A 26,334-nucleotide genomic window follows, 5' to 3' on the forward strand; every position below is an offset into this window, starting at 1 on the left:
CTTATGATATAAAAGGGAAACATATGGCTATTTTATATTTGGGGATGAAATCTGTATTATACAGAAGTTTGGGTGCTTAGAGTATTTATAAGGATGAAATACAAAGGCTACAAACCTTTGAACCGATATCTTTAAAATGATTATTATTTAAAGTGATGAGAGAAAACTAGTCAGAATTTGTCCTGATTGCAATAATCTAAAGACAGGGAATGGTATGCAAAACATTAGAAAGAGTAGACTATAATTATTATTTATTAATGCTTGATGCTAACGTTATTCTAACAGCTTGTGCGTTGTCAGATCAACAATCTGCACTAAATAAATGACCATTTGGGAATTGTTAGGGAACGTCTCTGTTCCTCTCCCTGCTTGACTAAAAACTGTCATTTGCAATCAAAGAAAGCGGCCTTGGAGCTGAGAACACAGCACTTGCAGCCTTGTAGTTGTCTCTTTCTGAGGAAAGACCAAAGATTCACATTAACTTGATCTTTTGCAGCCAATCTAATTTCATTCTACATGAATCCAAAAGGACTCCACACCACATTCAGAATTTCCTGTAGGACTGCACTAAAAACTTAATATGCTGACTATCTTCTCTGTTACCAATCCTCTGAATTCTGAGAGGCGGTAATAGCAAATGAGGACAAGGAGTAACCTAGATTAACTTGTGACCCTTGAGTGTGAGGCAAAGGAAAAGAATTCTGCATTAAGTTTCAAATTGGTGATGGGTTTTTAAGAAGTGAAAACTACTATCTGAGGATGTGAGCTTCAAAAGCACCCACTGAAATGAAGTAAATAATATTGGCTTTGCTGAGTCTGTGGATGCTTTAAATCCCATTCTGGTCCTTTTAACAGAATGTTAAGCACAGATATGTAACTGGAGAATTCTAATGTAACTAAAAAAATCTACTTACCATCAATTCCTCAGGTGCTGGCCTTTCTTTTGGTTGTTTTCTCATGCTGTAAGAGAAAAACTCATATTATCTATATCACTTGTAAATTTGTGCTATAATTTCCACCATGGACTATTTCTCCTGGAATTTGAATGTTTTCAAAATTCATCATGTTCAATTCTTGGCCAAATCATTAGCATGTATTCTCTTTCTTTTATTTTGGCCTTCAATTAATCAGATTTTGGGGGAACCTCATGAATCAAAAACACAAAGATTTTTTGGGGGGAGTTACTCTTGCAATACAGATAAAGAATGAATTTAAATTTATCCTAATTCTACTTCTGAAACTAATGTGAAAAAAAAAGCAGCAATGTTCGTTTCCTGACTCAGTTATCAATTCATTTCAAACAAATTTAGGGAACAATATACTTCTTTTTTGGTAACTGGGATAAGACAATAAGAAAAGAAACATGACTATCAGGTCAAATGAGAAAACATCTCATTCCTTCATTATTACTCCAAATGACAAGTAATATATAAAAGAGGTCAGGTATCTAGATAATGCTACAAAACTACAAATGGGTTATTACATTATCTCAACTTTCATTTATTTTGGCTACCATGCAAGTTGATAATTCATTAAACAGCTGTGGGAAAGTTATGTTTGTCTAAGCTGCTTAAAGAATCACATTCCTCCTGCAAAATATTTCGTCTTATGTGCAATAGTCATAATTAGTAGCTATAGCATGTACTTAGCTACGTGATGAAGCACCCCGTCATGGGACTGAGGTAACTGTGGGTAAGCTGCCTACTTGATGGCCGATTTATACTGAACTCAGAGTATCTGTGGGATGAAGTCATGAAAAGAGATTGCTGCTTCTATTACTTGGAAAATCACACAGACACTTTTTTTTATATAAGGCAACCTCAAACAAGCAAGAAAAAAAAAAACCCTTCATACAATCTCTGCATTTGCTGACAGTATTTTTTTTTTTTTTAAGTACAGAGATCTAATGATCATTTGGTAAACAAGAACCGTAGTTATGAACCATTAATGACATCGAGGACATTTGCCTTCCCTATAAATAACCATATGCACCTCTCAAATACTGCATCCATTAGCAAGTAATTCAAGCTGTCTCGCCAGTGGAGTTGGTAACAGTCTTAATCTGACATGCCAAAGCAGCTGTATCTCTTGGGAAAACAAGGCTATTACCCACTATCATTTCTGTTTTGGCTTGACATCTGTGGAAATTTCAACACAGGTTATCCCTCCCTCTGTCTCCATAAAACTTTTATATAACAACTGATTAATTTTTTGGACAGAAGGCAGGCAAAGCCCTGCTTTCTGCTTTTCTCCCTCTCTGCTCAGAAAGGGCCCCACCCCCAGGTTGGTCTCAGACCACATAGTGGGATAAGCACGGTGGTCACGGCACAAATCCAACATCTCGGAGCGGGTGATGCCAAAACCTGGAGCTCCAGGCAGCTTGGGAATCGCACGGTTTGTTTTTCAATTTCTGCATTTCAAAATGGGATATTCCCATCATGTACTTCTGTTTCTAGGAATTTCATGTAAAGGAAGTTAAGAGAGACTGATACATATTTCCAGATAATGGCTCTAATATTAATGAGCTTAGGATTCTAGTGTTTAACCAATACGTACCCTTTTTTCCAACATGGCATATTTTGGAAATAAAATGTTTGCAGAGTGAAAACAGTTTTTACAAGCTATGGAATATTATGTAAGTATTTTAAATAAACAGAAATAGTGTTAATAAAAATTTTAGAAGTTGGGGGTTAAAATTCTCTTCCCCACATATTCTCCTATGGAATATAAACTACATGAGACATTTTTATTAAGAGGTAACATATTACATTTAGTCAAAAAGGTGATAAAGCTTGACATTTATATTAAGGAATATTTCTTGGTTTCACTTTAGCGGCATCATCAGATGAATCATGGGGGGGAGGGGGAGGGGACAGTGTACAACCATTTCGGTTTAGCAAGGAATCCTGAATGCACCATTTTGTGGCACCACAGGAATGAAGGGCTCATTTTCCCCTAGTGGACGCAACTCTGAAGGGGTGATGAAATAAGGACTTTGATTGAAGGAGGGAAAGAGAAGTAAAGGTACTTATGAAGGAGTTCCAGAATGTCCAGAACAGTTGCTAGTTAGTCCTTTCTCCTGCTTTGGGGTGGTCATCTCTCTGCTCCCAATTTCCTTCTCTCTCTCTCTCTCTCTCTCTCTCTCTCTCTCTCTCTCTCTCTCTCTCTCTCTCTCTCTCTCCATGCTGGGGTGAGGGAGAGGGCAGAAGGATGGCAGAGGAGCAACTAGGCCTTCCAAGACCACATGGGTCCTTCTGAATAGGGGAGAGGTGGATAATGTGAAAGGGATAATAAAAGAAAACTTCATTCTATGGGGAGGAAAAAGGCAGAAGGCTGGAAAAGAACCCTTGGCAGAAAAATGCCTGTTTCCTCAGGTGTAAAATGACAAGGGGTTGCCTAGAGACTCTAAGGGCCCCTTTGATCTAAATCCTGTGGCTCCTCTCAGTTCTTATAATGGTTAAAGTGGGCCTAGTGGAACTGTGTTTTCATAGTCTCTCAAACATCAAAATTCATTGAAATGGGACACCACTATTGTGTCTAAAATATAACCAAAGATAAAAGTTATTTACTGAAAATCCAATGAATTAATAAACTATGCTGCTTCCACTAAGTGATAGACACTTTTATGGGTAACTTGAGGTTACATTAATAAAAATAAGCTTCATATGTCTGTTCAATAGGGGCTATAAAATTATGTATTTCTTAAAAAAAAAATTGGATAGCAACAGTACCTGTGCTCAAAGAAGGAGCCTGATTCTCAGCAGTTTATTAAAACAGGAAAAAGCCTCTAAAGTACGTTTATGACCCTTTGTGTAAATAACGTTTACATAATTTAAACAATTTCTTCAGCTTTGCTGCCCCATCTGCCCAAGGCCCCGAAGTCCCTCCCGTCTCCAAAAGGAAGCAGGGAGAGCCATAAGGTCTCACAGAGCCGCAGAGTTAATGGCATGTATCATTTACATTGAGGGCATGGCATGTTTGCAAACGGGCTCACCACTGAGTGATGAAATGTACAAATGGCTCGGAGAACTCTCCAACCGGAAGGACGGGTGAATCCTGGGATGGAGGAAAAACAAGTCACCAAAAGTCACAACAATTCCTTTTCTTTCTTTATACCCTCCACCCCCAATCCCAAAGGAGCATATAAAGATGAATATATAACAAGGATTCACCACCATGTGGAAAGGAAAATAAGGCCTCATCCAATTAAAAAAATGGTGTACACTCTCTTCCACATGTTTATGTAAAAATGCCAAATTTAAAGCCACACACATTTTACCATGGTGAGAAACAAGAGAGCAAAGAGGGAAGGGAGGTGAAAGAAGGACAATGATAGCCACAGGGTAGGAAAGAAGGTAGGAAAGTGTAAATGAGAAATTAATGATTATTTAAGTAACACACAAATGGTCTTGTAATTAACAAAGAGCTGTGAAATTATTCTTGTGTTGACCTTTGTTTCTTTTACTGGGTTTGCTATTTACACTTTCCTTTTTATTTACATTTATTAGTAGATACAGCTGCTCTTAACTGCTTGCCCCTAACTGAATCATGTGGGTCAGAGTTGGTTTTTTGGTTTTTATTTTTCCACTTTAATAGAAAAGCTTTTTATAGGGGAAGTGTTTCCTGAAAAGGAATTTCAGCCTATTTGCCAGTCTAGGCAAACTCATCATATGAGAAAGCCAGTGAATTAAGGACACGATGAAATACGCCCACCTTGCCCACGAACAGAACTAGGGTGGAGGTGGCAGTCACTCAAGAGAGCAGAAAACTACACAGCAACAAACAACAACTACCATGTAACACAGGGAGCAAACCCCATTACCATTTGCAAAGGAAGGCTTTAAGAATTTAGGAGTTTTTTCAAGAATGACAGAGAGCGCCACTGTGTTTATAGTGTAACGGCTCAGAATGTAATGAAATTACACTGCAGAGTACTTTAACAGTCATCTCATTAGACCTACAGTTGGAACAAGAGAGCCACATAAAGTAGGCAGCTGCAAATGACTCCATTCTCATCTATTCTCATTTGCTATTAAAAATACCTTTCGGCGGCTTTTTTCCTCCCTGACATCCCTACACAAAGTGCCCTGCAAAGTATGATACATGCACCTATTTAAATTAACAAAGGAATGACTTATTTTAATCTCACTGTGCTTTGGAGTGCTTTGGCCATTTGGATGAGCAATATATCATTACATACAACCTTCCAGCGCTGCAGGCAAGAAACTCAGAGCATGCAGCATTTGGTGGGAGCCAAACAATTTCTCTAGCACACAACTGTGTCAAATGCATGCATGTATTCATTATTGAGAACGAGAGGAAATAGCTTTGATGTAGTGGAAAAAAGAAGATGATAAAAGCACCTCTGCAATATGCGTGTCATTATCAATGGTGGCAGATAGATACAACTGCACAGCCTCCTATGTGATTAGTAAATATACATATAATTGCTGTGACCAATTATCAGAAAAATGAGATCGGTAATTACAAGACAGAAAATTAACTAGAACTCTTATTAAGGCTTTGTTTCCAAATCAAACAATTGGAAACTACCGGAAAATACAATTAAATCAAAGGGAACTGAGAGGGTCAAAGGAGCCAAAAAAAAAAAAGAAAATTCCCAAAGTTAAAAAAAAAAGGAATGTGAACCAAATGTTTCTTAGTTTTTGCATATCTGTCCTCTTTGAATTGACATTACTTGTCCAGAAGAGGGGAAGGTTAGTAATTGTAAACTTAAAATTCTCATCAATAGAGAAAGGCTTCCAAGAGGAAAGGAAAACAAAGGAAAATGGGAGTGAAATAAAATCTTGCCAAGTTCAAAGGATTACATGCAGGCATTACATAGAGAGGACGTGAAAGAGGGTGGGGGGGCGATGAAATAGTCTGCTCAAAAGAAACAAGGCACGCAGTTAACATGACAAGTACTCGATAAAGGTACTGTAAAATGGTCACAGAAGTCCTATCAGTCTGAAGAGCAAAAATAAAACATGGTATCAATTTCAGCCCAGTCTGTTTTAGGAAAGCCATATATATCACCAAGCCTGCAAGATTCTACAAGGCCCAGTTCAAGAGATGACATTTTACTGTCTCAAACACTATTAGTAAAAAGACAGTTCAAAGTCTGAGGTACAAAAATTACGGACTCTGATCAGGTAGTTAGTTTTCTAAGTCATTCCTTTCTGAAATTTTTTGGGAGGCTGTAGTACTGGAAGTGTCTGAGTAGTAGCTGCTTTAAAATGAATGTTTAGGAAAATAAAAGCCTACTGTCTTAATGTGGCTGAATATTTACCAAGATGGTTAAAATTCTAGACTGGTTTTATACAAAGATCCTGGTATAAAACATGATGCTAATGTGGGCCTCATTTCAAAGTATGATACCAAGAGTAAATTAATGAATTATAGACTAGGCAACTTGATGAAGATGTCATTTTAACGTGGATGAGAAACAAAACGAGGAAACTGTGACATCTTTGCATGGGTAGTTAATTTTATTTAAGACCTGATATTGTAGCCTGTTAAGTTCCTCATAATATAAAACTAAGGAACCCTGGGTGGTACCCATGAATAATTTATTTCACTTGTGAAAATGCCAGCCCAAGTCGACTTTGCAGAACCACAGAGAGTGGATTCTCATCTCAGTGGTGCCTGGAAAGAATCAGTCATCAAAGATGCGGGGGGAAATTCTAATCTCACAAGCATAATGCCAGATATTTCTTTTCATTAAAATCCACGTCTCCTGTGTATCTCAGAGGAGAATTTTCTGAGATACAGAAGACTGACTAGTGGGGGGCGGGTTCAGAATGCCACACGCAAACACGGGGTGGGGGAGTCCTCTGAGAGCCTCCAACTCCACAGAAGCACGCAGGCTGTCAACAATCCAAAGAAGGCAAACGAACAGACCTGACGGTATTCCCCATGCTGGAGGATTTTTAAGTATACTTTTCTCACTTTTAAGCAAGTAAAATTAGAAGTTAGTTTAGATCAGGATGTAAAAAATCTCCGAGAACCTGTCTATTTCGTTATCTAATTCCAACCTGTGCGAAGGAGGGAGGAAGGCTCGCAGTAAAGCCACTCCAGCATCGCCGTGGCACCCAGGGAGGGAAAGTAGCCAGTCACTGCGGGGTTAGAGCGAGACAGAACCATGCCCAGGGGTTCGGAGGATCTCGTAAAGTCACTGCTGCTACTTATCAAAAATGTTCTCTGTGGAACACGGGTTCAGGCAAGATGAAGAAAAAATACATTTCAAAAATGTAAACACAAATTAGAGAAGCAGTTACACCAGCAACTCTCAGTATTGGCTGAAATGGACTCTAAATTGTTAATAAAAGTCACTCTCTTTAAGACCCTGGGTGCCATACTTCACCTTGAGGGCTTTTGGGGGGATACTTTTCTGTTGAACTTCTAAGCATGGAGGTATGGAACGAAACAGTGGACACAACCTTAACCAAAAGCCTTGACCTGAGATTCCAGTCCTGAATCAACTTTAGCATCCTGCTAAGGGAAACAGGCCGAATCCTGTTATGGAGCAGGCAACCGTTATATAAAAACAGCTGCTGCAGCCATTTCAGTAAGCAATTCTGGTCACCACGGAGGACAGTCTCCAAGTCTCAGAGGCTTTGGGAACTACCTGGTCAGCCCCTCCTGCTAAACAACTGGAACACAAGCAGGCAGCACGCTAGAGAACAGCGAAGGACGAGAAGAAAGTTTGAGTGATGCCTTTGCCTTGTGAATAATGAACAGTTCAGGAAGGTCAACCCATTACAACAGAAGCTGTTTAATTATTAATTATGTGCAATCTATGAGCAAAAGGACAAGTTCAGAATGTTTAATGTATGCTAACTTCAACTGGACTCTCTCTGGGTATTTTGTTATTAGCACTTGTCAGCAAGGTACTCAAGCATAAAAAAAGGTAAGCAGCAGAAAATCCGAGTGTATGTGTGTGTGTGTACCTGCAACGAGGTGGGGGAGGGGAGAAGGAGGTCCAACTCCAACCACAACTGCTGCTGGTTCACCTGCAGAGTAAGTGTGCCAAAAAGTACACTTTGTGATCTTGAGAGCAGGCAAGTAAGTTGGATACTCCAAATAAAGAAAACATAAATGAGAAAAATGCTTTTGAAATGACTTACTTAAAAGGGAAATCATTATTTTAAAGGCATAGTTTTTTTTTTTTTAAACCATGTTGTTTCTTGGCTTTAAAGAATCCGTGTCATTAATGTTCACGCACATGCTAGCATGCACACACGCACACACACACACACACAAGTGCATGTAAAACTGGTAGAATCTGCATAAATTCAGTGGATGGTATCATGCCAATTTCCTGGTTGTGATATTGTACTATACTTATAAACTGTTACCACTGGGGGAAACTGGGTGAAGGGTACATAGGATCTCTCCATATTATTTCTCACAACTGCATGTGAATCTAAAATGATGTCAAGGGCTTCCCTGGTGGCACAGTGGTTAAGAATCTGCCTACCAATGCAGGGGACACAGGTTTGAGCCCTGGCCTGGGAAGATCCCACATGCTGTGGAGCAACTAAGCCCGTGTGCCACAACTACTGAGCCTGAGCTCTAGAGCCCACGTGCCACAACTAGTGAAGCCTGTGTGCCTAGAGCCCGTGCTCCACAACAAGAGAAAGCCACGACAATGAGAAGCCCGCGCACCGCAACGAAGAGTAGCCCCCACTCACTGCAACTAGAGAAAGCCCACGCACAGCAACGAACACCCAACACAGCCAAAAATAAATAAATAAATAAATAAATAAATAAAATAAAATAATGTCAAAATAGGAAGTTTAAAAGTAAAAGGGTAAGGAGCTATTTTTGTTTAAACTCATGAGGTCCAGATTTTTAGCAGAGCTCTGCTTTGAATAATGGAGAAGCCTGGCATAACTATTTAACTGGAAAAAAGTTGAGGGACCTTTGCTTTACAAATATACCTGCGGATTTAATTTTTGCCTTTAATTCATAATTAAATATGACAATGGAACCTGACAATGATGTGGTGGTTAATTCAGACACTGATAGGGCATAGACACAAAATGCTGTATAAAAATGATACAATCATTCATTACATATTTATTGCTTCACTCATTCAACAATTTTCTTGACCATCTACCATGTCAAAGGCACTGGGCTGACATTGTGGGATGACTGATACTTGATCCATAGCCTGGAATAATTTGTGTGTTGTTCAGAGGGATAAGACGTGCACCCCTAAGAGTGATGGGGAAGAAACTTATTGTGAGAGTCTGGAAGGCTGCGAGATACCGTTTTTGCTCTCCCACTTTCTTCCTTCCTCACTTCCAGAGAGCACCTGGGGGTGAAGGGACCTTGAACATCTTAATCTGTGTCACGTTCCCTTCTCTTGTGCAAAACAGACATTCCTTCAAACCAAGATTTTATATGTATTGGCAGTAAAACGTAAAGAAGATAGAGGGACAACTTCTCAAAAGTCTCAAGGTGTTGGCCACACTGGTGAATTCTGAGGTCAGCTGTGCTGTGGTTAGATTAAACCAGGCAAATTAAGTGAAACATGGCAATCCTTTTTAACAGTTTTTAACAGCCTATTTCTAGACTTCTTGGTGTCAAGCCATCAAGCCAACACGTTAATTAACGTTAGAGAATCACCTGCAGTCTGACCAGTACTGAGAGTTATGCTCTAACATTTTAAAAATAAATCTTTTAATTCAAGCCTAATGTTCCCTTGGCCTGGCCCAACAATTTCTGGTCCTACACACTGGGGTTCATACTGACTGGCACAGCTCTCCTAGATCACTCCACATCTATCTGCAATGCTGGGATTGAAGGTTGTTTGTGATTCCAGTGGCTTCACATCAGGCAGGACAGCATTTTGCCTTATCAGATCCCAAATTGTTTTTTGATCCTCCACTGTTCACTGCCTTAAAATAGCATCTTTGTGAGACAACTGGCAGAATCCACAGGACAAATCTGCTCTTGACCGGGGAGGGAACCTCGTTTATTTGGGGAGGACACAAAAAACAACAAAACTGGACTCTCACCTTTAAAGATCTCCACAGAAGAAATCCCAAAAATCTACCTATCCAAAGTGTAATGCAATGGTAGATTCTGGGAAATGAGCTCAGTTTTAATATTTTGAAGGTCCTCAATGTTCACATCTGTAAGTTTTTGCTATAGTAGACTGTAGCCAGGGGAAAAAGGCAGTCACATCTCATCAGAGAGAGAAAGGTGGGAATGGATAGACAAATGCTCAGAGAATGACTCAGCCCAGTTAAGATATTAGTAAACCAGAATTCCACACCGGACTTGTACAAATTCAGTCAACGCCTGTTCAAAACACCTAGTTTACTTAAAAATATGGTCACCCTGTCAGGAAACAATCAGTATTTTGACCCTAAGTGTATTTTTGATTTCACAGTGCGGATGGAACTGACCTAATCTGCAGGGTGCTATGAGGGACAGCGTTGGGGTGAGAAAGAGGCTTTGAGTTTAGGAAGGCTTGCAGATGGACGTCATCAGAAAAGGAAGTCTCTGACCCTCTTCAGCTGGAGACCAGAGAGCCCTCATCTTCCTCATCCCACTCCACATCAAGCCTTGAGCAGAGAAAGTGAAAGATGATTCAATTTCCACACTGGGTCACCCCATGCTCTGGGTTGCCAGACGTGACAAATTGCATGTGTGGGCATTTTGGTGTGAAGTTCTATCCACTGGGTCCCGGCTAACAGTAGCAGTTCATTTAACTTGTCTCAGATGGACCTGGAATCAGGGGCAAAAGGCCTGAATTTTCACCACTGAAACACCCACCTTACCCATAAACCTTTAAAACATGGGAGAACCAGCTATTAGCCAAGTACAACCAGATGGCTTATAAAAAACACAAAATGTAAATTAACAGGTCTAAAGGAATCTCTTAAATTTGAGATTATACAGATTTTTTCCTATTTTCTTTTTCTCCTAAATGTTTTGGCAGTTCTTCAGTATTGGGATAAAAGAGAAGAGAAACAAACTTTGTCATTTATGTCAAAACTAACCCTTCATTTTTTTGTCATTTAAAAGACTTACATTTACTCAGAGATTTTCTAAACATATGGCAAAGATCTTGGTGTTTCATAAAATTCCTTGAAAACAGGTAGGTGGGGAACTGGAAAATGAATTAATCTCTTAAACCGTATTTGCAATTGCTTGCTTTCCAAAGCCAATGAACATCTTTTTTCTTTTTATTTTAGGTCTCTCGTTGGTCATAAGCTATAGTGTACAGTATTATTTAGAGGTGCCTATCTGAATGGTACACACACACACACCTGCACACTAACATCCACATACACCTCCCTTTTCAATGGCTTAGGCAGAGCAGCAAAAAACATGCTTGTCTCATACCAAAGGGATTTCATTTACAAAAGTAAAACCTGTTATTGTCCCCTCTCTCTATCTCTGTAGCCTCCCAAAGCATTTCTATTGCTTTTTCATAAAACACTGCTGCAAATAATCAAGCATGACCACTGACATCCACAAGATTGAGTTTTAGGAACCATTAAATGAGTTCACCCTCGTGGGAAGCCTCCTGCTCAGGCTAGTCTAAAGGTAATTATTCAGCAATTCCTACCTGTGGTTTTACCTTGTCCCTATATAGTGTTTGAATTTCGTACACTGGTAAGGTCAGTTTTTTTTCCTCAGGAAAAGTCCAGCTACACATGTTTGATCCAGGACCTAAATTATGTTAATATACACACTGCCATTTCACCAGGTTCTATGTGTAGAAATGCTGATTAAAAGCAATCTTAAAGGTAGATGACAAACTATATTGAACAAAAATGAAAGAGGAAAATCCAGGAGTGAAAAAGAACCCTTAACAGGCTCCTAAATGAAAGGAATCATTCCTCTTTTCATAGGTAAAGGGTTAACATTGAAACAGCTGAACTACATCCACATACCATTCAAGGGCAAGAACCTGGCAGGTCCATGTCCTGAAAAATCAACAAGCCATAACACTATCCAGGTAGACTCAGGGAACTTGCTGAAATCCAAAGTCCACATTGCCACACTGTGTGTCCTCCTGAATGTTCACTCGACTGTTAGTTAAAATAATTACTGCCATTTGCCACCTGCACTGCCAGTTATGGATACGCGGAAAACAGAACTTCCAGTGGCTGCATGGTGTAGGAGTGTCAGCGGTATTTGCTTACACATTTTTATAAACAAATTCAAAGGCTATGTTGGCTGTGACTCGGAGGCTGAGAATTATACGTGAAATTGTGCCATACCTGGTTCCATACAATAAACAGAGAGAAGGGAATTTAAAGCTGGTTAAACTGATGAGATACCACATCAGTTTAAAATTAGTCAATAGGAGAGGAACAAAGAGAGGAACAGGGAGGGAGGAGGGGAGAGGAAGTGAAAAAAACATAGAACCACATACTGTGAAATGAACAAGTTCAGTTAGAACGTTCATCAGGATTTGGAAAATCATAATGCCATCTGCTACTCTGGACCTCAGAACATCAGGGATCTCGTGGGCCCAGACGCTTTCATTTCCAGGAGGAAGGAAGGAACTTACACTCCCTGGAATGCTGCCTCCATCCTGGAATGAAGGCAACACTCCAGCCGACCAGTTTGGAATCTCTTTTGAGAACATTTGCACTGTTCACAGACGTGTTTTCCCTGGTTTAAGGAAAATTAACGGCAGGCAAAGTGATTACAGCAACTAGGCAGTGAGGCAGAGCAGTGCCCCAGCCCGAGCTGCTGGGTAACTGACCCTAGCATCCAACTTGGGCTCAGGGTGTGTAGGTCCCATCATGGTGGATTAAACGAGCATTGTCCTACGGCTGGATGAGACTTCACAATAGAGCAACACATGTTAAATGACAGCAGCCAAAACTGGCCCCACCAGGCAACTGCCCATTCACAGAAAGCTATTCACAGGCCTTCACCACCAAGAAATTAATTCATTAATAATACATCACGCTTCGTGGACAATTCAAAGAAAACAGCACAAAGCTACTTGTCCAATGACTGTCTAAAGATGCAGAATTTTCCCTGGTTTAAAAAAAACCCCCAAATCTAATTGACTTACTGAGATCAAAATCATAGGGATGTTTATGCTAATATTTTGATTAGGAAAAAAGAAGAAATGGAAAAAGTCTATCCACTGAATCCATTCAGTGCCACTAGGAAATAGTAAAAATATAGATTTTTTTTCAGCAGTAGCTAATAAAATCTGACTTTATGTAACTGTATTTATTTTTTTTTTTGTAACTGTATTTAAAAAATTATTTTTTCCCACTTTAAGTGACTTTATACATTCTTCAGACTATCAGGAAAATTTCTGCTTTTAACTTGTTTCTTCTGTTACATTTTTAAAACTTCCTTCTTTCTTTCTCCTTCCTCCCGACAGCTCATAAATATGAATTAAATATAATTATAAATGAACAGACATTAACTTTTGGATTACTGCTGTGTTTTGGTAGAATCTTAATGTCATTTCTAAAGAAACAGTTATTACCAATAGAAAAAGTAATTACTAAAGGAATCATGGCCTTAATGCTAACCTATTTTCAATTTTCAAACCAGTCAAACTGCATTAATTTAAACATACTGGACTTTTCAAAGGCGGTATTAGATTTCTAAAGGTTGCCTTACATAAAAGGAGAATATCGGTTTTCAGGATCCCAATTATACATTCCTCACACTATGAGACAGAGGTCTAGTTAACCATATCGCTGGAGGACACGACTATTGTATATCTGCTTGTATTAACTTACCAAGTTTCTAATGCCTCCCAGTCATTAACTCATACAAGTTACAAATAACATGAAATCCCACATCATCAATACCCATTTATGCAAGTGGTTAGAGTGTCAGTCACTGTGGTGGGAAGCTCTAGGCATGCACGGGTCACGTCGGACAGCTCAGGCCATCGAGTCTTGTCTCACTTTAAACTACCTGCAGTTAGGTGTTGTGAAAGAAAGAGGCCATCCTAGGATGCTGGGAGCAGGAGGGATGGGGGATGTTCCTTTTATTTTTTTGCTAACTTCAGAAGCCAGAATTATGGCGAAGTCCCTCAGGCAAAAATGAATAGATATTATTCCCTCTGGAGCTGGTTAATACCACTTTTTGAATTCCAGGGGGGTATTATTAGACAGCCATTTTCCACACCCTCACTCCCCCACCCCCACCCCTGGAAAGCACCTGCTACGTTCACAGCCCAGCAGCTTCTCGGTTAACCAGCCCTCAGTTAACTTGTCCAAGAATGAGTGATTCTGCACAAATGAATTTTTAAAAGATAACAGTGGTTTAAGAGCCAAACCTTTTGTGTACATAAATCTTTCTAAAAGGAGTCAATCTCCTCCCTGCCAACATAAACCGAATATGCAGAAGAGAATTCAATTATTTCTTAAAGACACGGAGTCATTCTTACAGACAGCGAAACTGAACTGTGTTGCAATATACTTCTGCCCTTGGGGCATGTCTGCAATGCTTTCTAAGTTGTCTGCTTTTACAGTTTTAAAAAATAATCTCTTCCTTTGATGCCAAAAAGTTCAGCTGTCACTTTTTGCTTCCATCAAGGACAATTATAGTATAGTAAAAAGAGTCCCATCCTTTGTCCTTCAGTTTCCTCATCTGTAAAACAGAGTGCTGTGGGAAGGCAACATGACATTGGGGAACACTGGGGAAACATTTTATCAACCATAAGGGTTAAGGCTAGACTTCTGAATTTTGATAAAGGACTGTATTTATTAGCTAAATATCTCCTTGTCATATACTATTACTTTTTGGATTGTTTTTTCTGAGGTCTTAAAAAAAAGTAGTAAGTTCTTATAATTACGCATAAATTTCATTCAACAAATATTTATAAGTGACTACTGTACATTAATTAGGTGCAGTACTAGGAAGATAGAAATAAAAAGCCCGGGAACTTAGAGTCTAGTTGATAAACTTCTTATAACTGGGTCTGAGACAGGAATTGATATAGTTCTGAACGAGGTGCTTGGTGCTGCCCTGCAAACTGAATGCTAATTATCTTCTTCCCACGAAGTGTGCGTGTGCCCCAGCTCAGTGACAGTTTGACTGACCAAGCCAAATGCTTCTTCTCTGACCCTACCTCCCCCCTCTCCTACATCCAATTACTCACCAAATTCAGTTTATTCCATCTCCTGAATACTCTTCAAACATGCTAAGGCTGTCTTAATGGAAAGCCCACATAATTTCTGGTCAGGCCTGTAAGTACAGTAAGTTCCTAACTGTCCTTCCCCATCCACTTTCCACAACCCCATCAGAGTGATTTTTCTGAAACACAAATCTGGTTCTGTTGATTCCCTGCTTAAAACTCTTTCACCTCCCTCCCCTCCATCCCTGCAAATGCCTTCAGGCACAATGTGTAAAGATCCTTCTAAATGTAGCCATTGCCTCATCTCTTTTAATACTTTGCCAAGCACTGCAGCCATACTGAACTCCGCACGGGCCTCAAGTTATCTCTGAGGCTAACTCCTACTGGCCCTTTGGGCTTCCCTTCTCTGTGGAGCTCTCTGGTATATTATCACCTCCTTCATTATCTCTCCTCTCTGTGTTTCCCCAGCACCTTGTCCACACTTTTAGTATATGTAGAATTTATATGACTGCAAACATCATTAAATGCCTTGTCATAAATACCCTTTTATGTGAGGGGGTGAAAACGCTGGTCACTGTGCTCCTCTGAGAGCTCATTAAGTCTCATGCCACGTATACTGCCTGCAGTTTAGTTTAATATTTATTTATTGTTTACTTATTTATTTATTTTGGCTGTGCCGGGTCTTAGTTGCGACATGCGAACTCTCAGTTGCAGCATGTGAGATTTCCCCCACCAGGGATTGAACCCGGGCCCCCTGCATTGGGAGCTCGGAGTCTTACCCACTAGACCACCAGGGAAGTCCCTTCCTGCAGTTTAGTTTAAAGTTATCTACTCATATATGACTGTTTACTAGCCTGTGTCCCTGACTAGAGTAGAAACTCTTTAATGGTGGCAACTGTATCTTACTCATTCCCTATTTCCAGTACCTAGCTTTGGGATTAATACAGGTTTACAGAATGATTGTTTGGGCTATAATCGGTGGTTTTCAAATTATAATCTATGGAACTCTAAGGACTTTTATGTGGGTGCCATGAGTGGGATGGGGACAGGGTAGAGATCTAAGCTTCCTATCCTTTGATCAAACTAGAAAGGCCTCGAAGTCCAAAAAAAATTTTTTTTAACTTTTGTGTGTCAAAGGACACCATCAAGAAAGTTAAAGTCAATCCACAGAATGGGAGAAAAAATGTAGAGTCTAGTATCCAGAATACATAAAGAACTCTAGGCACTTCCCTGGCAGTCCAGTGGTTAAGAGTCCGCCTTCCAATGCAGGAGATGCGGGTTCGATCCCTGGTCGGGGAACTAAGATCCCACATGCCACGGGGCAACTAAGCCCGTGTTCCGGAGTCCGCGCGCCACAACTAGAGAGAAGCCCTCGTGCCGCAATGAAAGATCCCGTGTGCCGCAACAAAGACACGACGCAGACAAGTAATAAATTAATTAATAAAAAAAGAACTCTAACAACTCAAAACTAATAACTAAAAAGAAAAAACCAATTTAAAAATAGAAAACGCATTTGAATAGAATTTAAAAGAAAATATTCAAACGACCAATAAACACATGAAAATATGCTCAACATCATTAATCATAAGGGAAATGCAAATCAAAACCACAATGAGAGACTACTTTACATCCATTAGGATGACTACTATTCAAAGGAAAAAAAACCCCAGAAAATAACAAGTGTTGGCAAGTATGTGGAGAAATCTGAAATCCCATAAATTACTGATGGGAATGTAACATGGTGCAGTTGCTGTGAAATACAGTTTGAAAGTTCATCAAAAAGTTAAACACTTTTGTGTGTTTTTGGGCTTCCCTGGTGGCGCAGTGGTTAAGAATCCGCCTGCCAGTGCAGGGGACACGTGTTCGAGCCCTGGTCTGGGAAGGTCCCACATGCCGCAATTAGGCCCGTGCGCCACAAATACTGAGCCTGTGCTCTAGAGCCCACGAGCCACAACTACTGAGCCCGCATGTCACAACTGCTGAAGCCTGCATGCCTAGAGCCCGTGCTCCACAACATGAGAGGCCACTGCAATGAGAAGCCCGCGCACCGCAACAAAGAGTAGCCCCCGCTCGCCGCAGCTAGAGAAAGCCCACGTGCAGCAACGAAGACCCGACGCAGCCAAAAATAAATAAATAAATAAATTTATTTAAAAAAAGAAAATTAAACACAGAATTTTCATATGACCCAGCAATTCCACTACTAGGTATACATATCCAAGATAATTGAAAACAAAACATATATCCACATAAAAACTAGTACACAAATGTTCACAGCAACATTTTTCATAATAGTCAAAAAGTGGAAACACCCCAAATGTTAATCAACTGATGAACAGATAAACAAAAATGTGGTATATCCATACAATGGAATATTATTTGACCATAAATATATATGAAGTACTGATAAATACTACAACATGGATGTACCTTGGAAACATTATGCTAAATGAAAGAAACCAAACACAAAACACCAGATATTGCATGGTCCAATTTATATGAAATGTCCACAATAGGGAAATCCATAGAGACAGAAAGTAGATAAGCTAGTGGTTGCCAGGATTGGAGGGGAGAGAGGAACTAGGAGTTACTGTTAACAGGCACTGGGTTTCTTTATGAAGTGATGGAAATGTTCTGGAACTGAGCTGTATACTTTATAAGAGTGAATTTTATGTTATGTAAATTATACTTAAATAAAAATGTCAAAGTAAAAAATAGAAAACAGAAATAAGTTTCTCTGTGATTATCTCTGAACTTAGCAGTCCTTTTCAGGTGGATAGAATGGGCCTCAGTAGAAGAAAAGACCAACTTAGATCACATGCTATTTTCTGTAGGACTAGTCCTGCTAGAAAAAAATTCCTATTTTAATTTACTTCAAGGAGCGTCTGCTTGAGCCATGATCTCTACTAGGTGTGGGGATAAATCCCTGTGCTGGATGACTTCATGATACAGTGGGAGACAAACTCACAAACTAAATTTGATTCCATATGATTAACAATAATAAAGCTTTGTAAACATGCTATGCTGAATTATGCCTAGCACTGGGTGGGCATGGGGCAGGATGGAAGAAATGGGAAGGTAACAGAGACAGCTTCAAAGAGGACATCACATTTGAGCTGAGCCTTGGAGAACACTTAGGCATTTACAAAGTAAAAAACAGGAGGCCGGGGGTTCCCTGGTGGCGCAGTGGTTGAGAATCTGCCTGCCAATGCAGGGGACACGGGTTCGAGCCCTGGTCTGGGAAGATCCCACATGCCGCGGAGCAACTGGGCCCGTGAGCCCCAATTACTGAGCCTGCGCGTCTGGAGCCTGTGCTCCGCAACGAGAGAGGCCGCGATAGTGAGAGGCCCGCGCACCGCGATGAAGAGTGGCCCCCACTTGCCACAACTAGAGAAAGCCCTAGCACAGAAACAAAGACCCAACACAGCCATAAATTAATTAATTAATTAATTTTAAAAAAAATTTTAAAAAAACCCAAAAAACGGGAGGCCGTTCCAAGCAGAGTGAGGAACACAACCTTAAGTATGAAAGTGTGGGGCAGCCATCAAGACTAATGATGGACCCACAGTGAGGCTGAAAAAAACATGGGTGTGAATCTCAAATGCTGTGCTAAGAGGTTCAGACATTACCCTATAGGCAGGGTTTGGCAGGTTGAGATCTGTATTTTTTAACAGATAATCCTGTGGAGGTAGGGTGGTAGGAGAAACAAGGCAGAGAGAAAAGCTTAGAAGCTTATGGTTATATGTGGTTATAAAGCAGACTCTCCACTTTCTTCTCCCTTCCCAGTCCTCTCTTTTCTCACCCTCTTCTTCAGGTATCACCCTCTTCTAGAACAGAGACGTCAGCCGCCTCTCAGTTTGCCCAGCTCATGTGGAAGTGTCTAGCTGTGTGATTAACCTCCATCCTCTTCTTTACTAAGCTGCCAGGTGGGGGTTAGCATCAAACACTGCTTCCTTCCGGCACTGGACATGTTTGCTGGCATTGCTAGAAAACATCAGAGGAGCCAGGTCTAAGTGAAGAGTCCACATGAAGACTCTTGTGAGCTCAGGAGTTTCGTGGCGTGGATGATTGTCCCCATTCGTGCCTCTTTTTAGTACCACTGTAATGATGTGCATATGCCAGCCAGGCAGAGAAGTAAATAGTGGAGGCTCTCTTATGTCTCAATTAAATTTTATGATTAAATAGAGTCATAAAAACTCACAGAAGACAAAGCCTTTTATAAACGGAATTTTGTAATGATGGGCTATTAAATATGTTTTGGACCAAGAGAGTCTGTTCCCATCTTAGCAAGCCCACTTTACTCCTCCTCATCATTGAGGACCCAAGGCCAAGCCCCACAGCAACACCCCCCCAGCCCCCTCGCCCCAACCTCTTCTTGCCCATCACTCAGCTGGCTACTTCCTTTCCATCGTCCTCTCCCCTATCCCCACTGTGGCCTTCCTGTCAAACCTTTTCAAGCTACACACCTTACAGGGAAAGCCATCATCTCCCCTACCTTCCAGACTGGGGCACAAAGGTCCTCCTCTTAAAGCCGTGATTTGCCCTGGCTCTAGCTGTCTATTGGCCTGGAACCCTGGCATTGTTACAGTGATTCCATTATCCTGATGGTGTCATATCCAAGAAACTGTTACTTAATCTAAGGTCACAGATTTATACCGATATTTCCTTTTAAGAGTTTCAGTCTTAGCTGTGAAACACTTACATTTAGGTCTTTGATCCACTTTGAGTTAGTTTTTGTATATGATGTGAAAAAAATTCATTCTTTTGCATGTGGATCTCCAACTGTTCCAGCATCATTTGCTGAAAAGACTATACTTTCACCATTAAAGGGTCTTGGCATCCTCATCAGAAAACAACTGACCACGGACATATGGGTTTATTTCTGGACTCTCAATTCCATTTCACATGTCTATCCTTATGCCAGAACCACACTATCTTGATTACTGTAACTTTGTAATATGTTCTGAAATCAGGAAACCTGAATCCTCTTTGTTCTTTTTTCCCCAAGATTGTTTTGGCTACTCTGACTCCTTTGCATTTCCATATGAATTTTGGGATCAACTCATCCATTTCTGCAAAAGAGCCCACTGGGATTGTGACAGGGATTGCACTGAATGTGTAGATTAATTTGGGGAGCACTGCCATCTTAACAATATTAAGTCTTCCATTCCATGAATGTGGGATGTCTTTCTATTTATTTAAGCCTTTAATTTCTTTCAAAGATGTTTTATAATTTTCAGTGTATAAGTTTTCCACTTCGTTTGTTAGACTTATTCCTAAGTATTTTATTCTTTTTGATGCTAACTGTAACTTGAAGTGTTTTCTTAATTTCACTTTTGAATTGCTCATTTTGGGTTACTAATATATAGAATTACAACTGATTTTGTGTTTTGATTTTATATCCTATCATTTAGAAGATACTTCTTTCTGATCAGGTATAAAACATGACTTATAGGAATTCACTTTTTACTGGTAAAAGGAATAAACAGATGTATAAACCAGGGATTTGTTAATTGTCCTGCTGAGCACCTACAGATGTTAGATAGAAATTTATTTTTAGCTATAATATGCTTGAAACACACACACAAACACACACACCCACCCACACACACACAGAGTAATAATCCATTTTTCTGGCTGTCATATTTTAGATAACCTGAACATTCTGAAACACATCTGTGAAGTCAAAAATGATTTGCAAGAAACTTTCAAGCCCTTCTGTCTGACATTTATTTTTTTCCTTTTTTGACCTTGCAAACTTCTTCTCATCCTGTAAGACCTAGTTTAAATGTCACATCTCCTGATCTACCCCCAGAACAAACCCTCTTCTGGCAGAACAAACCCTCCTGTTTCTGGGTTGTATAGTATGCATCCTATAATGAAGCATAATTATTCATTTCCATACTCTTATCTTTTCCAAGTCTGTGGCCTTCTTGGGGGCAGGCTCAAGGGGGAAGTCCCCACTTCAGTCTTTGCAATTCACGGTACCTCAATCCACTGATGTCCTGGCTGGCTCCAGCCAGCCTGGGATTTGGTGACTCAGGTATCGCTGCTCTGTTCCCACCTGCCACATCACCAATGTGGCCAGCCCTTTGTTGCCAGCCAAACTGGGAGCCCAGGCATTGGGGAGAGCATTAGATGGCTACATAGCCTCCTGAGTCCCAGCACACTGTATTGGCCCAGGATTTGGGACTATGCCTCTGCCTTTCTACCCTGACTCACAAATCTAATCTGCAGTTGACCTGGGAGACTTGCCTGGAAGAACAGTCCTCTCTAGGCTTGGAGGCTGCCCTGAGCATGGCCTGGTCAACTTGGGCTGGCATACAGTGGGCACTTTTGAGGACTATCTGCTGAATGAATGAACACAAGCCCACTCATTTTACTTCACCAGCCTCAATCTCTCTTCTCAGAGGAGTGGTTTGACCTTACACATACCACTTGGGTATCTGATTTCATTTGATACCTTTAATTTTGCTAGGGTCACCATCAGGAGTGCAAAGACTGAGACAAGATGATCAGATAACTGGGGCAGCCAGTAGTCACTGACAAGAATGAGGAGTGACCATAGAAAACAGAGGTGATCACAAGAGAGAACACAAGAAAAGCACCAAGCAGAGCAGCACACCCATGTAGGGGTCATTTAGTTTGGGAGCAAATGGCTCTCTACTCCTCAAAAAGCCCAAGCATATCACTGAGTGCCAAGGCCAAACACACAAGCAAAATGGCTAGTAAAATTCAATGAAAGAACAAGGCAAGATCCCCACAATTCTACAGCCCTATAGGGCATCAATACATCAATTTTAGTTGAGTACCATGTTCAAAACAGGGACCTGAGTCATCAAGAAAAGGTTATGATACCTTTTATAAAACCTTTATATCAATGAAATGATATTCACTATACTTTATCAACAGGCTGCCAAGAGCAAATACATTTTAGAAACATTCTTTCTAAAAAATGCAAATTTTCTCACTGATGTCAGAGCTTAAAGTAGTATCAGTTAGCTAGACAGCAAGGGCCACCTCATTCCCCAATGATATCAGATGGCTAAGGCATCATGGCACGCATAGACACACATCACTTACAATGAACCAAAGTACTTTACAACTCAGGCATTCAGGGACTTGGAGAGGGCCTGATTATGAGTTTTACAGTAAGAAGTTCTATTGAGAGAAGCAACTTTGAGGCAAAGATGGTATCTAAGACAGCACTCATATCCTGAGTTAGCCAGGTCCAAACCAGACAAGCTCCACCCCCTAAAATTAAACTAAATTTCCCAGATTTCTCTTTGGAGACTGATTCTCTTGGTACCTTGGCTACTCATCCAGTTCCTGTTCTGTGGTTCAGATTTCATGTTCATGATTCTTACTACTCTGTTTAACTTTTGGTGTCTTTATTTGGATATGTGGTGGCTGACTCTGGCTTTGTCCCACGATTCCACCTCCTGACTCTCAACTCCTGACATTCACCCCTGGCTACTCTAGCGCTGGCTCCTATCCACTTGATCTTGTTTTACTACTTCTTTGTTCTTTGCCAGGCCATGCTAGGAGGTCAAGGTACATCCACATAATAATAAATAAAGTACGTTACACTGGGCTTTGCTTAGCTATTTTGTACATGACTCCAAATATATCCATCTTGTTTGAATTAGATTCCCTTGGGGTGGTACTTTTTGATTTGACTTTTCCCGAAGAGAAACAGCATATACTGTCATTGGATAGCGATTTCATAATGAGGTATATCCCATGCCCAAAGAGTAAGATGGTTCAAATCCTGGCTGGTTATATTCATTCAGAAATAGAAGCCCTAAATGTCAGATGTAAATGAAGATAGACAGTTAACTGTCCTCTGGGATCTAAAAGGGCAGACTTAGCCATTACGGAAGAGGTTCTCAAACTTTCATGTGCAAAGAGTTGGGAAGCTGGTAAAATGTAGATTCCTGGGCTCTACCCCTAGAAAGTCTAATTCAGAGATCTGGGTCCAAGAATCTGCATTTTAAACAAGAGTCTTAGGTAATCCTGATGTAGTTAGTCCTTGAACTACCCTTTGAGAAACACTATATCACAGCAATGAGAAATCTGACAAACATGGGGCAAGCACAGTAATTAAAAGATCCCACCAATCCTTCCTTTCTTAGAAGCTATGATGCACCTTGCCTCAGGCAGGTCACCTGGCCAACTCTTTCCTAATACTCTTATTCCCAATCATCAGCTTGGTTCCAAGATCAACTTAATGTTTGTTTTAAAAATATATGTGAATTTCCCAAGTTTCCATAAAAAAGATATTTGAATGTTTTTAGAGTAAATGGGAATAGATGTCTAAGTTATAGTTTTCTCTCAACTGAGGAAGAAGTGCTATAAAGAAAAATATACGATTTAAGCTACAAGCTATTGTCCTTCATCACACATACCTTCTCTTCTTAGAACATCTCCCTATGATGATTTCAAAAGCCTCAAGATTTTACCCAAATCAAACAAGTAAAATATATTAAATTTAATAGCAATCACTGCTACTTTAAATAAGGAATGAAAACATCCATCTGATCCAGAAAACCTTCAAGTGAGCTCTCCAGCAATACCTATATTACTGGTGAAGGTATCTGTACCTGAACATTCCGATGCCCAGGAGCCTGGCAGACCAAGAACAGCAGAGCCCAGGAAAGACGGCAGTCTGTGCACTTGACTGGGTAGGCCATTTCCCTGGGCACGTCCCTAAGCAATCCTGAAGGGGGAGCTCAGGAAAATCAGTTTAATTGGGAGGATCCTGATGGCCATAGGATGCTTTTGGAATCTAAGATGACAGAAGATATTGATGAGCTATTAGATCCAGGAGGCCTGTCTGATATTTGAGATAATGGGGCCTCCATTTGTTTCAGGACGATGCCTTCATTTTTGCACTAACATGGTTTATGGCTTGCAAGGGATATGTGGACTGACTGATGCAGACATTAAGGATGTTGGAGCTCCATTCTTACTATTATTGTGATATGTGTATGTGTTTGTTTTTTTCCTAGGAGGATCTTTATTTTTTTCTCCCAAGTCTCATAACTGGTTATACAGACGTTTAATTGAGAGGAATAATTATGAATTACGATATTTTTTCTTTCAAACTTTCCTATCTGAATTATTTATTGCCAACATTACAAGCATTTTAAATATTGTAAAATTAAAGTTTAAAAAATAAACATTGCTAGCAGGCAAGCTCAAGTCCAGAAAAATTCAGTTTTCAAAAAACATTAATGTTTCTTAATCGGAGTCTTGTATACTACAAGACTGCTAATTTACAGGAAAAAAAGGAATTTAAAGTCAGCAACAAAAGTAGTTGATTGAGAATGAAATTCAGGTAGCTTAACTCCATGAAGGCAAAGGGACAGTGAAACTCAATGGATAAGGATGATCAGAGGTAGGATGACTTAACATGTAAGAATACTAGTTAAAAGCACAAAAAGTTAGGAGTGTGTTCTGGGGGAAATGCCTAATTAGGAAATTAAAGCTGAACTGTCGACCTAGAGCTTCTGAACACTTTTATCACTCTGCTATGCTTTCGGTAAATAAAGCAAGGAGGACAAATTTTATCCAGCTTATGTTTGCTGTTCAACTCTAACCCTTGTCTACTGAATGACTTTAAATATGTGTTACGGAAAAAATGATACCACTTTAATTTCCGGCTCCATCCCCATCTGGTCAGAGAGAGGATAAATTAATATTATCGTGTTTTGTCTTTAGGGCTTCTGATGCCCCCAAGGACCAGCCTGTGGGACAGTCTGTTTTGGCAGAGAGTCTCGGCTGGAATCAGAAGAGCAGGATTCAGGACAAGGCCAGTTCACGTAACACAGCTCAGAGCCATACAACACAACTTGCTCCGAGGATGTTGGGCATTGTGCTTCATTAGGAAACAAAATATAAGCTTTCCACACCATTAGGAATGACTTTAGGAGTGAAAGCACATAAGACGATGCCTCACCTCATCAACAATGCACTGCAGAAGCTGGAGAGGCTGCAATGGAAAAGAAGAAAGGAAAAAGTATTAGCCTCTATGCAATATCTTTACAGTGGAGTGGAAAGAAAAAATCATTAATGCAATAAAATATAGCAAGATTAATCAACAACAGCAAACTCTTATAAAAACATTGATGCTCAGGATGTTCTATTATTTCTAATGGTACCTAATCTAATACAGGCAGTTAAAGGTTTGCATTTTCTTCAAAATGCAATTTGCTAAGTTTAAAACAAGGCATTCAAGCATGCAAAGGAAGCAGCCATCAGGAAAAAGAAAAGTGAATTTTTTTCTGAACTCATAAAGCTTACCATTAAAGATCCCTGGTTTTTCTGAATCTGAAAAAAGGCAATATGTAATTAGCATGTCATAATCAAAATGACTCACTTGGACACATTATGATCACTGAGAGAAAATTATTGCATTGCTGGTGGCAATTTGTGGGCATGTGTTAACACAATTTACATAATGAAAATACACAAATGTTAATAGCTCGCTTCTCATTTATAGGCGAAAGTCAGCAGAATGTTAATTTCACACAACACTTTTTAGTACCCTCCAGGTTGTATTAGAATAGGGAGAAAAACCATAATCCATTTCAAAAGGCTGTTTACGATTCAGATATAAACAATGTTTTATATTGCTAGATTGTGAACACTGGGCTTAATGTTGCAATCATTGCTAATGTTATGAAGCTCACTCTTTTTAAATTAAAAACCGATTTATTTAAAATTGAAATTAAATCATAGTCAGAAATTAGAATTTTGGATTCCTGCCAGTGTCTGCTCACAATCCCCTATTTTGTGAAGAAAACTTTAATTATGTGGTTGAAGTATTTGCCTCTGACTCAGGAGTGGGTAAATACTCCACCTTTTCCAAAGTTCCTTCAGCAGGGCAGCAATGCTTTCTGGGAAAATCAAATTCATGCAAGTTTAACACTGGTTTTCAGGGGATAAGAGCAGAGTCAAAGAAGATGCCTGTTCTGGAGGCAGCTGCTCACACAGCTGACACCGATAAACCACATCTCTTAGAAAGTTACTAAAACGTGACACCAAATTAATAAAACATCCACTTAGTAGTTAAAGTATTAAACACTTCAATGTGCGCCCCCCAACCAAAAAAAAAAAAAAAAATGCCTGCAGTTATTACAAACTCAATGAAAATGGAGTCCCAGGTACTAAATTTCCTAAGGAGGAAAATTTCAGGAACCAAATGTAACTATTGAGGAGTCAGTTGTTTGCTGTGATAACTGTGC

General features: G+C 39.9%; 1 protein-coding gene across 6 annotated transcripts in view; it reads right to left on the bottom strand.

Annotated features, from left to right (window-relative positions):
- MAP2K5 (mitogen-activated protein kinase kinase 5) overlaps positions 1-26,334 on the bottom strand; it is a 264,152-nt gene that overhangs the window by 34,838 nt on the left and 202,980 nt on the right. For 3 of the 6 annotated variants that reach the window (XM_061181974.1, XM_061181973.1, XM_061181975.1), the window contains 4 exons: positions 25,391-25,417; positions 25,047-25,079; positions 3,995-4,056; positions 915-960 (listed from right to left, as the gene is read on the bottom strand). In XM_061181974.1, the coding sequence (XP_061037957.1) occupies positions 915-960; positions 3,995-4,056; positions 25,047-25,079; positions 25,391-25,417 (168 nt within the window). The remainder of the gene's footprint in view (positions 1-914; positions 961-3,994; positions 4,057-25,046; positions 25,080-25,390; positions 25,418-26,334) is intronic. The other 3 variants (XM_061181977.1, XM_061181978.1, XM_061181976.1) reach the window with 2 other exon arrangements.

The sequence above is a fragment of the Eubalaena glacialis genome, chromosome 2 (assembly GCF_028564815.1).
Source record: "Eubalaena glacialis isolate mEubGla1 chromosome 2, mEubGla1.1.hap2.+ XY, whole genome shotgun sequence".
In the NCBI taxonomy this organism is placed as follows: Eukaryota; Metazoa; Chordata; class Mammalia; order Artiodactyla; family Balaenidae; genus Eubalaena; species Eubalaena glacialis.